Below are 13,868 nucleotides of genomic sequence, written 5' to 3'. Positions count from 1 at the left end.
TGTAAAGACCCACCACTATTTGTCCTCGTTACAGGATGTACTGACAATAAGATTGTGCTAATCATCATGAGACTTATTTAGAGACGTATTTTAGGCAAGTTGGTCCCTCTACGAACTTGAGCAATGAACAGTGATAACTAGATCAAAAGATCCATGATTAATGCATCAGTTAACATTCAGCATTCACAAGTGCCTATGAAAATGAACAAGCAATGCTGGAACTTTCAAAAACATTAAAAATCTTTCCGCATACTTTTGAATGAGTTTATCAACAGCAAATCTTTGAGGTTGATAACAACAATAAACTGGGTTTAGACATGATATATAGAGAGTAATAAATGTTTATGTCTGTGGTAATGCAGTGAAAACCACAGTAAGAGCACAAAGACGGTATATAATTCAAACTGAAAAGCTGTCAAGCACAGGTTGTGTTCATAATCTTCACACTGTCTGGAGAATCACTGTCTGTCCTCCCACAGTCGTACTTCTGTGTCCTTTTGCCTCCATTCTGCTGATGTCTATATCATCTTCACTGCACATACTGAGATATCCTGTCAAGTTTGCAGACATCCATGTTGCACAATTAAACTGTGGATGAAGGTCATTGGCGTCAAGCGTACATGACCAATAAAATGTAACCAGTTATCTGAACAGTGTGTACATAATAAGGTACAAGTGATCTTATGGTTTGGGGCCTTGTTTGTCTAAAAGAATGAAAACTATTGTTCACAATTTTTAATTCATTATTGAATAATCAACTTTTTAGAATTTGATTATAAATTATTACAATAAATTGAGAGTTTTGAGACCAAATGGAATATTATATCAGTATAAGGAACACGTGATCGGAGTATGTAGTGATGTGCTGTTACTGGGCCTGAACTGTGATATTTTTGAGAACAGCTACTCTGTTAATCAAATTTACCTTAAACGGTTAATTCACCTAAAAATAAAAAATCTGTCATTAATTACTCACCGTTATGTCGTTCCACAGCCGTAAGACCTTCATTCATCTTCAGAATACAAAATAAGATATTTTTGATGAAATCCGATGGCTCAGTGAGGCCTGCATTGAAAGCAAGTTAATTTACACTTTCAAATGCCCAGAAAGCTACTTAAAACAGTTCATGTGACTACAGTGGTTCAACCTTAATGTTATGAAGCAACGAGAATACTTTTTGTGCACCAAAAAAAATAAAATAAATAAAAATAATGACTTTATTCAACAATATCTAGTGATGGGCGATTCATAAACCTTTATTTAACCAGGGAATAAAACTCTCAATTGATTTCAAAACACTGCTTCATGAAGCTTCGAATCTTTACGAATCTTTTGTTTCAAATCAGTGTGTATCAAACTGCCAAAGTCACGTGATTTCAATAAACGAGGCTTTGTTATGTCATAAGTGTTTTGAAATTTCAATGGTTCACCACTGGGGGGGGCGTGACTTTGGCAGTTTGATACACGCTCTGAAACACTGATTCGAAACAAAAGATTTGTTAAGCTTCATAACATTAAGGTTGAACCACTGTAGTCACATGAACTGTTTTAAATATGTAGTAACTTTCTGGGCATCTGAAAGTGCGAATTATCTTGCTGTCAATGAAGGCCTCACTGAGCCATCAGATTTTATCAAAAATATCTTAATTTGTGTTCTGAAGATGAACGAAGGTCTCATGGGTGTGGAACTACATGAGAGTGAGTAATTAATGACAATTTTCATTTTTGGGTGAAGTAACCCTTTAAGTGTAATTATGGATTTCACATTCTAAAGAAAATCAGGACAGTTTTGCTGATGAGAAACCAGATGTTTCAAAGCAATCTCCTGGAAATGAATAAATGGATGATGTTACGTGACATCCTGATTTCTGAAGAGTCTCGATTAGATCAGTTCCCAACATCCCATCCACATGCATATGTTAAATGGATTCACACATATGCATATGTTAAATGGATAGTATTTAATGGCAATGCTACATTAAAATGTGAGAATTAATACCAAGTTTCAGTACACATTTTACTGAAAGATTTAAGATACAGCCAAAACACAAGAAATGGTCCAATTGGGTACGAACCTTTCTTCTTTATTTGCCTTTTTTCTTCCATTTTTTAAATGAAATTCAGTCCTGCGTGTAACAATTTCAATTCAAAATCAAAAGTTGAATCCATGTGAATTCCCCAACATCCTTTTCTCAGCATCCAACCCAAACCAAGGGGCTCCGCCCACCACCAGACACACCCCCAGCATTTATGGCCACACCCCTTAAAATCAGGCGTGTGAACAGATGCATCAAAACATCCCACTACAAAAAAAAAAGAAAAAAAAAAAAAGAAAGAAAAAGAAAACACAACCGGGAGGGAAAGCAAAGACCTGATCAGGCACAAACTGTGAAACAATGACAAGAACAGCCCTTTCGGCAAGGGTAGAAGAACATAAAACAGCCTGGTAATGAGTATGATATTAGCTAGTCACAGCACCTCCTAGAGGTCGTGTTTCAACTTAATACCCTTGGTTTATACATAACAGAAATATAAAGCTTATAGACAATCAGCCCCTACCTCCCTCCCACCCCAAAAAAAAAAAATCTGTATTCCTGCCCCTTCGAAGTTGTGTAGAAGAGTGCGTTTATGTGACCATCCTAAAACATGGGCACAACAGTCTCTGAGTATATGATCAGATGTTTGTATGAGAGAGGAGGAACGATGATCACTAGTATTTCACCCCTGGGACAAACTCCTTGGCTTCAGGGTTTAAGATGCTCTTTCGCTGGGGACAAAGAAAAGAGAAATCAATTACAAGATATCTAAATGACATTACAAATTAGTGCTTTATTTTAAAATATTATTTACTGTGTAATATAAAAGGAAAAAAAAATAAAATAAAAATGTCCATACAATGAAAGTCAATGGTTTCCTATGTTGTTTTGGACTCCAATAGAGTGCAACAGTGCCACTTTTTTGCCTTGGTATCAGAAGCATTTTCCCATTCATTTGTCCCATAGGGATTTTTTTTTAAAAAGTTCTAAGTTATAACCACTGAACCAAACCAGCCAGCTACATTGTGAACCACAACATTACAAACTTTGATTTGAAGCAGAAAGTATTTGGAAAAACAAAACAAAAAAAAAAAGAGACAAAAGATACAAGACTGTGTACTTCATGGTTTTAATAAGGGAAGAACTACAATTTAAATTTAAAAAAATTTAGCATAGGGACTTGGAAGACTGACGACATTGTCATTAGAAGAGCTTCATGGGAGTGGGCGGGGCTTACAGAACTCTTTTGGCGCGAATTGCTTGTTGTGATTCTCTGATTAATGGAGATTTCTCTGCAGAATCATCAATAATGTCGTTTTTCCACCAGGAATTTGACTGTTAAATCTAATCGTTTAAAAAAATATGATGGCCTTAAAAGCATTTACCATCCATTACAACAACCTTGTCGCTTACAGTAGGTTTATAACTTGTTTAAAATCATTTGATCAAATGAATGGCTTTTTTACTTCAGTAACTCAACTGTTGCACTATATGACTTAGATTGTATAAACAATGACAGTTCAAAACGGTCTTCAAAATATATTCTTTTGTGTTTCACAGAACAAAAAGTCGTATAGGTTTGGAACGACATGAGGGTGAGTAAATGACAATTTTCATTTTGGGTGTACTATACTCCTAAGATTATTTGACCACTTTATAAACTGAATGTCCATGAGGACTTAAAGCTCACCAAGATTTCCTCTGCATTGCCGTCGCTGACAGAAAGTCCGTTGAGCTGTTGCTGAATCTGTCCGACTGATGGGAGATCTCTCTCAGGAATGAACCAATCCTGATCCTCCTCATCCAACATCTCTTGGAAACAGCGCTCCAAAAACTCTTGCTCAAGCAATTCCTCCTCCACCTGAGATATAAACAAATTGACAATAAGGTAAAAGTTCACTTCCAAGCTGATTTAAAATAATAATAATAATAATAATAATAATATTATTATAATAATAATAGTGTACAGCCTTACAATTTACATGTAGTGTTTTAAGAGCCACAGAACTCTATCCAAAATGGTCCTAAAACGTAAAACTATGAACTGAACTATGCTGAACGCTAACACACACCTCAGTCCATCTGATCAACTGCTGAGTTTGTGTTTTTAATGGGCTGTGAGTGGGTGTATGTACAGACCTGCCGATTGTATTCCTCCTCGTTCTCCATCCACATGTACTCTGCAAAGGGGTTGGACTCATTCTCTGCATGCCCATTGGCTACTGGGTCCTTTCCCTCACTTCCTGAAACCCCGCTGCCCGGCATCTTTGCTACGTCAGGCCCGTTCATTTCTGTTGGCTCTGAAAAAGATAAACGTACATATTATGGATGCACCAACACCGAAATCATGTCTGATTTTCACAGCAATAACATTATAAAGAATATATATAATATTTTGTTTTGTAAACCAATATGAGCAGCTATTTTAAATGTATACTTCTTTCTTTGTTTCAAGAAAAGCAAACTAAAACCGCCACATGGAATTTAACTTTTCAAAATCTGGCATACAAAGAGAGCAAACTGTTTGAACTGACTAAGAATACGACCGACCTAATTAGCGCAGGCACACACACACGATCAATTTCAAAGGTTTGGGTTCAGTAAGATATTTGACATTTCTGAAAGTATCTTATGCTCAAAAAGGCTGCATTTATTTGATCAAAATTACAGTAAAAACAGTAATATTGTTAAAAAAAAAAAAACTAACAACTGTTTTTAGTATTGTTTTTTTTTTGTGGAAAGCGTGAAAACTTTGTTTCAGATTTGTTTGTTTTTTAATGAATAAAAAGTTAAAGAACAGCATTTATTTGAAATAGAATTTTTGTAGTAATGTTTAGTCTTTATGGTCACTTTTGATCCTTTTAATCAGTCCTTCCTGAATAAAAAGTAAATCCATCTAAATGTTTAATGGCAAATCTAAAAATAAAGAATTAGAAAAATATTCTACAATAAATTTGTTAAATTAAAATTAAGAGTTGACCCACTAGTCACGACTGAAAGGAGTCACAGCTGCTGAAAGGAGGCATGAGGCGAGGATCTGTTTATATAGTATAATGCTAGTGACTATAGCATAAGGCTTGTCTTAACACTTAAACAACCACACCTACTTATTAGATAAGATCACATTCCATAATGATGCAGTATGTAACATGGCTGAATATATGAGGGGCCGTTTACAATCACTAGTGAAACAAAAAACATTGATCAACCTTAGTGAAAATCATTCATGTAAGAGACTTTTCAATAATTATGGCCTATACAGCCCCTCATATAAACACTCAACCTGTGTGTCTGTTATAGATGATCATAAACTAAATTATACACCAAATTAACTAAATTAATAAACAGCACACACTAATAAAGTACATTCTCAAATAAAACCTGATAGTTTCATTTGGTTGGGTTTTTTTTTTTTTTTTTTGGCTATGCATTATTGCATACTTCTTAAACTATGTTCTAAGTTCTTAAACACTGTAGAAGGCTTAAAAAAAAATCTGCACAAACAGAAACACATAAGCAACTAAAAACATGCAGGTTGTCAGCTGCAGGCGTCAACAGTAATGCCTGCTGTAAACACTAGAGGGAACAATGAACCTGATACATAAAAGGACTGAAAAATCTCAACAACACCTTAATTTCACACAGTATTCAAAAGGTGTGGTTACTGTATGTTTTAATCAATACACTGTCTAACCCAGTGGCCTGTTTCATGAATCTAGCTGAACAAACTCAACTTCAGAGTAGGTTTAGAGTTGACAAAACCACACAAATCCAACCTGGTTTAGATCAAGTTTGGCAGGCTCACAATGCTGGTACAAAAGTTCTCTGCCAACTCAGGTTTGATCCAGAGTTTGTGATTACACCGCAAAGTGTGACACGTGCAGTGAACTGCCAGTTCAGTTTGATTCACCTCTCGCGAGAGAGCCGCACAATTGACTTCTCTGCTGAAGATTAAGAAATCATTGTGAAAAAAAAAAAAAAAAAATTATATATATATATATATATATATATATATATATATATATATATATATATATATATATATATATATATATATATACACACACACTTAAATGCATTTGCAATGCAAGAATAAACTGGTGCTGCAGCAAAAGTTTGAGAAGGCTGCTGAATGAAAATATCTGACTATATAAGTGAATCAACTGAATTTAAATAATTTATATAGGTTCACAAAAAGCTCAAAAGAAAACACATTAGTCATATTAAAAGCTTTATATGCATATATTTATATGAATTTAAATGCAAAGTTTGTCAATTTGTATAATAATTATTTGACCATATGAATTATAAATAATTATAATTCATATAATAGAAACCTAATAAATTATTAGATAAATGATCAATTTTATCTCAAATTTTTCTTTACTATAAATTCCACTATGAATTTGGAGTGAGAGACACAGGGGGAGTGGCTTTATTGCACCAGATATATCACTTTGTTCACAGCTGATTATTCCAGTTTTAGTTTGTGATCTCTAACCCAGAATAAAACCTGCTCTGGAGCAGGTTGGCCGTGTAGAGCAAGTTACCATGGCAATGAACACCACAAGAGTCAAATTTCCAAACCTCTCTGTAGATTTTCAAACCATATTTAACATAAATGATTTATATTGCATTATTTTCATCTTTATATTTGGTATGTAGTACAATCATCCTTAAATATTTTTATTTTCTCAGGGTTCTTTTCATTGATTTTCTGAAAAGGACAACATACAGAGGCCCTAAAATAAAACAAAACAAAACAAAAAAAACATACAGACTTTGCATGCACACAAGAAACTTTTCAGTGCCCTTGAGAAACTATTCACATGTGCACTGGAATTTTTTGCTTGCCTGTGCATTACAATTTCTAGTTTTATATACTATAACCGATTTACTTTGTGCGTCACTGCCAATTTACTATGAAGAAAATGAGTGCATGAATGCACATGAATTAACAGAGATCTGTTTGCTCAAAATTTGGCTTTTTTTAGGTTAGTGCCTCTAATATCAAGGCCCAATGTCCAATTTAACACATCCTCTGTGGCGGCGGAAAAACCATGCCACTAATGGGCTGATGGCACAATACGACTGTGTGTATTGTCCGGCTTGCCAAGTTCAAGGGTCTATAAAAAAAGACTGGTATTGTAAAAAAATAAAAATAAGCGTTCAAAATTTGTCATTAGGGCATTACGCCATATTTCAAGGCCTTAGGTCTGCTTTAACGCATACTCTTTGGTGGCCAAGAAACCACACCACAAAATGGGCTGATGGCACAATAGGTGGCTCAGTGTGCATTGTCCTATATGCCAAGCTAAACTCTGCAGGACAGTGTCTGCAGGACTAACCTGTTACAGCACAGTGAGAAAAAGCAGGTTGGAAAAAAGATGTCACCTGCTTACACACATTGACTGAAACCTGAAGCTGAATGCTGCCTCTATAGGCACTGTTTTAATATAATAATAAAAAAATAAAAAGCCACGATTGTTTAACATTTCTTTCTTGACTCATCATTTGATCAGACTTAAGAGACAATTTTACACAAAATGTAGGCGAAATAGCTTTTGTCATTTCAAACAAGTAGATGCGTCTTGCTGAATTAGACACACACAAAGTCATGTGACTAATGTGTAGTGAGGTGTAGAATACTGTTGTTGGTTTATTGTGACATTAATGCCTAGACTTAAAAATAGACATTAGCCAACAAGCAGTGTCTACTGCGCAGCATGGCCGTAGCCAGCTATGAGGTCACCCCGGTCCGGACCTCTGTATTTTTCCGAGGTGGTGCACAAGAAATGATGTGAAATAATTGCCTAATATAGTATTAACTCTTCTTGGGTGCTGCAAAGATAATGCACAACACCAAGATAATAACTGAACTTGTCATCTGAGCTGCCTTAGCGGTGAGGTCTGTCAGTGTCAAAATATTTGAGATGACCGATTAAATCAAAGTAGACGGTCTTTATGTTTACAGAAGTTGCTCAGCACGAATTCCAGCGTGACGCGGCCATAAAGTACGAGATAAGATGTAAGTAGCTAAACTAAACATTAATTTCACCATTTTGAATTGAAAACAGGCTAGTCCTATATTGACGTGATTCATGTAATTCGTAACTATTAATGTGAGGGGACAAGAAACATTAACGAAGCCATTTTCATCATATTAGGCATAAGATTAATAATGAATGTGTACATATTGTGAAAGAATTTATTAAGCTTAGTTATCTAGCTTTCCTGGTAGCCTTTAGTAAATTAACTTGTAAGAAAATGATTCATAAAACATAAATATCAGTTGACCATATGTTTACTTCACTGACAGAAGAAAATTAAAAGACTATCCGTCAAAGCTCTGCTTTAGGAGGGGAAGAGAAAGGGGAAGATAAGGAGACAGAGAGAGAAAAAAAAATAAATAAAGATTGAGATGGGCAGGTATTGACAAATATTATACTGCCCACTGACATACTGTTATCCAATTTTGTCACCTTCAAACATCTTAAAATTTACATCAGAGAAATACAAGCTTTCTTGGGGAGAAACCCCCCCTAACTAGAACAAATTTGGGACCTCGTAATTATAAAACCCTGGCTACGGCCCTGCTGTGCAGTATTTAGTTTGTAGTAAGGTAGCAGAATTTTCATTCGCTACAACCACAAACTAACAGAACATTTGTGGCTGTCTGTCTAATGTGTGTTAAGTTGGTGTATGAGAGATCAGAGACTTAAGGCTTAATAATAGCAGTGACATCACTGGAGGAAATAAGCTCATCTGTAAGTGATGACATGAGAGGATGAGCTACTGAGAAGACTGGGGGCTTTAAAAACACACCTGACAGGTGATAGATAGCAAACAGAGACACACACCTTAAACAAGCCAACAGAGTACGACTTCACTGATATAAGGGTTCTGACAAAACATTCATCTGCAATGCTGAACCCACTGTTATGTTATAATACACATTTTGGGTTAATCCATCAACATTTTGCAGCCTCAATCACGGATTAAAAAACAAACAAACAGAATATTATACCACAGTCTGCCGCCTCTCCAATAGCTGGTTCAGACAGACATGTCTAGACTAGTTGGCAGAGCTGGTGATCATGGCTGTAACGAGTATTTACAAACGAATACCTTGCTTCACTAGTGTATCAGGGCAATACAAATCAATGCTGCAATCTCTGATGTTTGACCATACAGGAAACATCTTTGTACAAACAAACTGTTTCAATGCATTACATACATATTAGGGATGGAAATCACCAGAGGCCCTACGATACTATATTATTGCAATTTTAAACATTTTGCGATATGCTGAATATTGCAATAACATATAGGCTATTGTAATATTTGGCATCTGTGTAACGCTAAATATCGCAATACTATGCTGTATCGATTTTTTTCCTCCACCCCTAAAATATATTATTACGGTTAATAAAATAAATATGCGTGCAAGCCGCTCGAGTCCGGTGTAGACATGGCGTGAGGTAGGTACAAGCTCCAAAACATGGATAAAGCCTATATGAAATATTTACAAAGAGGAAAATGATGGACACTGAATCAATACTGAACTGACTTAAACTAAACAATGACACCATTTTCTTTTTGTAGAGCTGCTTTACAGGTCGAATTGAACTCCGTTTGCATCACTGAATTATTATTTTCTTGTTGATCACTGTAAAGCTGCTTTGAAACAATCTATATTATATAAAGCACTATAAAAATAAAGGACTTAACAATAACTCAAAATTGTTTATTTAGCTAAAACTTTTTTTTTTTTCCTAAAACAAATATCACTTTAATTTCCCAAAGCTTGGATTAACCCCACAGTTTGTGATAATACAAAATTATAGTTTAATCTAAATGACTAATTTTACCTAGCATGTGTGTATATTATGCATCATAAAACTCTATTGGAATCAACTGCAAGTGAAGTTTGTCTTGTGGTGTGCTATTTAGAGTTGCCTATGTACTGCACTCAAAATCAGTCAATTATAAAGTCCAATCTGTGTTAGGATGCTACGTTGTGGAAACAACCCGTTACTCCAAAAGTACCTTTAAAAACCCCTAGTGACTAAGCCAGAAGTGACAGCGGCCACATTCACAAAACAAAATATGGTTGTCAGCCCAGTATTTGAATCTTTAAAGGGTTATTTCAACCAAAAATGAAATTTCTGTCATTAATTACTCACCCTCATGTTGTTCCAAACACGCAAGACCTTTGTTCATCTTGGGAATCTCAAATTAAGATATTTTTGATGAAATCCGAGAGGTTTCTGATCCCCAATAGAAAGCAACGTAATTGCTGGCATTCTGATGTAGAACCTGGATGTGCTGCACTGTGTTGACAACGTAAACAGCGTAGGAGAATGACAGGGAAGAGAAGAAATTGTTGAATAAAGTCGTTATTTTTGTTTTGTTTTTGTGCACAAAAAGTATTCTCATTTCAAAACATTAAGGTTGAACCACTGTAGTCACGTGGACTATTTAACAAATAGTCTACCTTTCTGGACCTTGAATGTGGTACTTACATTGCTTTCTATGGGGGATCAGAAACCTCTCGGATTTCATCAAAAATATCTTCATTTGTGTTCCAAAGATGAAAGAAGGTCTTACAGGTTTGGAACAACATGAGGGTGAGTAATTAATGACAGATTTTTTTTATTTTTTATTTTTTTTTTGTGTGTGAACTAACCCTTTAATATGGTTGCATTCACACAGCTTGGTTATTTACTGAACTGAAAACAGCATTCTACAACCAAACTCGCAGCCGTACATTTTCAGGACTCACAACTGCATTTTATGCAAACCCTGTGCTGTGCGAACTGAACCGTTCTGGACAACTAGTCATGTCATGTCATGCAGCACAAGAAAGACACTCTGTCCCTGAAGTTGCTCCCGTTAGTTTTGTGGTCTGTGTGCGACTCAAATGCTGCGTTCTGCACTCGGGTATAAAAGCTGTTATCGGTTAATGAAGATTTGATGGATGAACTCACACCTCAGCTGGACTCTTGTCATGTCAAATGTAATTAGACTTTTCAGTTTTATGGACGTCACCATGTTTGATTTTACTTTAGTCACTTTCACTATAGTTTACAGGTGATAGTCACAAATATAATAAGCTTAACTCTTGTTACTCGTTCATACAGACAGTACTCGAGCAGCTATTGTAAGCAGCTGTGTGAACAGTATGTTTTGAGATTCACACTCATAAGTAAATGCAGGTGTCAATCCCAAACAGTGACGGTGTAAGCCAGTGACAAGGAAAAAAAACTCCCTAATGTATACTGTAGGTAGTATCTTCCTCACAGTGCCACAAATATTAATACACACATAGATGTTAATTAGGCCAGCAAATGTAATCCAGCCACAGAGAGCATTTATAATATTGACAAACTAGACTCCTTTCTCTTAACACTCAGCGTCACTCCCAAAACTGTGCTACAATGGCTTATGTTAAAAGAAAAATCTGTTTCACTCTCTTTCGAATCTGTCTGCCCTCATTTTAAAATATAGGACAAGGCCAAATCACAAACACCTACATATCATAGTCCACTGTCATAAACATGAGTTCACTAAAACTAGTCTACAACAACATCTTATTATAGACCGTTTTATGGCTTTTTATGGTTCTAATGCAATACAATATACAGCTAAATTAGGTTAACAAAATAACACCTGGGTCGAGTTTAGAGTAAATGTTTATCAGCTCACTTGTCAAACCATCCAATAAATACTGAGTCACAGATTCAGGATTTCTCTTTCACCCCTACAAGACAAGCAGCTCAGGACAACTGGGTCGATGTAAGAAGCTAATAATGGCAGTGGTTATACAAGTTATATTTTCTTCAAACACATAGTGCTGTGTAGCATGTATGACAGACTGCAGAAAACCTGGCGCTTATGCAACAACACGCCACAACATGTGTTTATACAGACACCAGTGTGAGAAATATCAAAACAATAGCCTGAACACACAGATAACCTTTCCTTCTTTAACGCAAACTAGATAAGCACTCTGATATTGGGCCACTGGCGAATAAACAGAACATAGTATACAAACTCATTAAATATTTAGCAAAAAAAAAAAAAAACACGTCCAAACTAATAAATTAGCTAAAACACGAACGCAACGAAACACGACGAACTTCCCCTAAACACAACCCAACCACACAGACTGATTTATCCGTTACACCGCTTCCTGCACGAGCTTTATAAACACTCTAAAGCCAATTATGTAATCCACTTTTACAGTATTAAAACGAGGAAAGCGGAATAACTTATTTAGATGACAAACAAATAGCTCTCAGCAACGCGAATAAACCTCCATGGCATTTCTGAATAGGATAAGGCTCATAACAAATGAGAGTAAACTGACATAAAGGTCGTGTTGAGAAATGCCGTGACAGCCCAAGTGGGCCTCAACACCCACTGATCTGACATGAGTTTTATCTGTTCATCTAGAAGAACTTCATACACAAATACGAGTTTCAAATAACGCGATGTTAAACGTGTACGAGTAAAGCACTCCAAATTGACGCACAATCAAACAAGAGTCTGTTTGCTCGGCCATGTTTGCTGTCGGAACCGCTTTTTACACGTTAAGACAGTGTCCAGTCAATGACAGACAGACAGACGCAGTGAAAGTCAGGTCGAGACGTGCAAATACACACACCGAGAGGAAGACAGTGCAAGCTACAGAAAGCTACGAAAACCGTGCAGATATCATACCTGGCATGGCGCTTGTAATGTCCGTCAGATATCTTGGAAAGCTTGAGTTAACACTGTACGGAACGATTAATCCTTAATTTGCAAGGTAGTTGAGCTGAGATGAGATGGCTGACTGCCATTAGAGAAACACAACACATTACGAGCAAGATGGTCATGTGGTTCCTGCTTAAACAAACATGCATCCACCCACCTCCCTCTGTGTTTGTGTCTTTCTCAAACACAAAAACATAAATAAAAATCGTTTGATCATTTGTCATATTTATACACTAATGTTATGTGGAACACAGTTATCAAGTTCAAGAATGCATGTTATTATTAAATAAACACCGTTGACTTTGTGTTTAAATTTACAAATTTAACTTTTTCTGTAAAGCTGCTATGTGTGAAACGCGTTATATAAATAACATTCAGGGTACCTGATAAAGTAAAATAGTAGGAAATGCAGTAAAATACTAATGCACGAGCGTGCCAAAGTAATGATAGTAAGCCAGAATCATTTAAGCGAATCGGTTCTTTCGAGTGGTTTATTTCAAAGAACTAGTTAAAAAATAAAACAGTTCAGTTATTTTTGTACTGTACGTCATTACGTGGCTTCTGACATGCCAGCGTGGGATATAATATTAGCCTACATGTTATGTTTTTCTTGTTTAGTTTTTTTGTTGTATTAGGGAGACTAATATTTATTGAATGTTTTGCACGTTTTAATAAAATTATACATTTATTAGACCAACTATTGTGTTGATTAAACTGTCATATTAAATCGAGTTGTCGGCTCAATACGAATCACGAACGAATCGTTTTGTGAACATATGGTTCATTGAAAAGATTCGACTCGAAAGATTCATTCACTTGAAAACATGCATAGAGCGTCCTCTCCCTGTTTCTCTGATAAACACAAAAACACACATATGAAATACTTTTCATTTTATTTTACTGAGCGTTTGATCATGTTCCATATTTAAGAAATAGGCTATGTAGCCTATAGCCACGAATGTTTTCTGGAATAGTTTTAAAAAACGGCATATCATTGTTTAAAAATAAAGAACTGTTTGAAACGAGTTGGTGGAGGAAAACAAAATGCTTTCATGCAAAAAAAAAAAAAAAAA

General features: G+C 35.7%; 1 protein-coding gene across 5 annotated transcripts in view; it reads right to left on the bottom strand.

Moving 5' to 3' along the window:
* Positions 1–2,064: 2,064 nt before the first annotated feature.
* LOC127515692 (polyadenylate-binding protein-interacting protein 2B-like) overlaps positions 2,065–13,868 on the bottom strand; it is a 14,051-nt gene continuing 2,247 nt past the window's right edge. For 2 of the 5 annotated variants that reach the window (XM_051899600.1, XM_051899599.1), the window contains exons 2-4: positions 4,177–4,337; positions 3,728–3,898; positions 2,065–2,768 (exon numbers count right to left, since the gene is read on the bottom strand). In XM_051899600.1, the coding sequence (XP_051755560.1) occupies positions 2,712–2,768; positions 3,728–3,898; positions 4,177–4,326 (378 nt within the window). In that variant the 5' untranslated portion in view covers positions 4,327–4,337 and the 3' untranslated portion in view covers positions 2,065–2,711. Of the gene's footprint in view, positions 2,769–3,727; positions 3,899–4,176; positions 4,338–10,223; positions 10,371–12,762; positions 12,970–13,868 lie in introns of those variants that run through there. The other 3 variants (XM_051899596.1, XM_051899597.1, XM_051899598.1) reach the window with 3 other exon arrangements.

Source organism: Ctenopharyngodon idella, chromosome 7, assembly GCF_019924925.1.
Source record: "Ctenopharyngodon idella isolate HZGC_01 chromosome 7, HZGC01, whole genome shotgun sequence".
NCBI lineage: Eukaryota > Metazoa > Chordata > Actinopteri > Cypriniformes > Xenocyprididae > Ctenopharyngodon > Ctenopharyngodon idella.
Note: the sequence above shows the minus strand (reverse complement) of the source record. Positions and strands in the feature narration are given on the sequence as shown.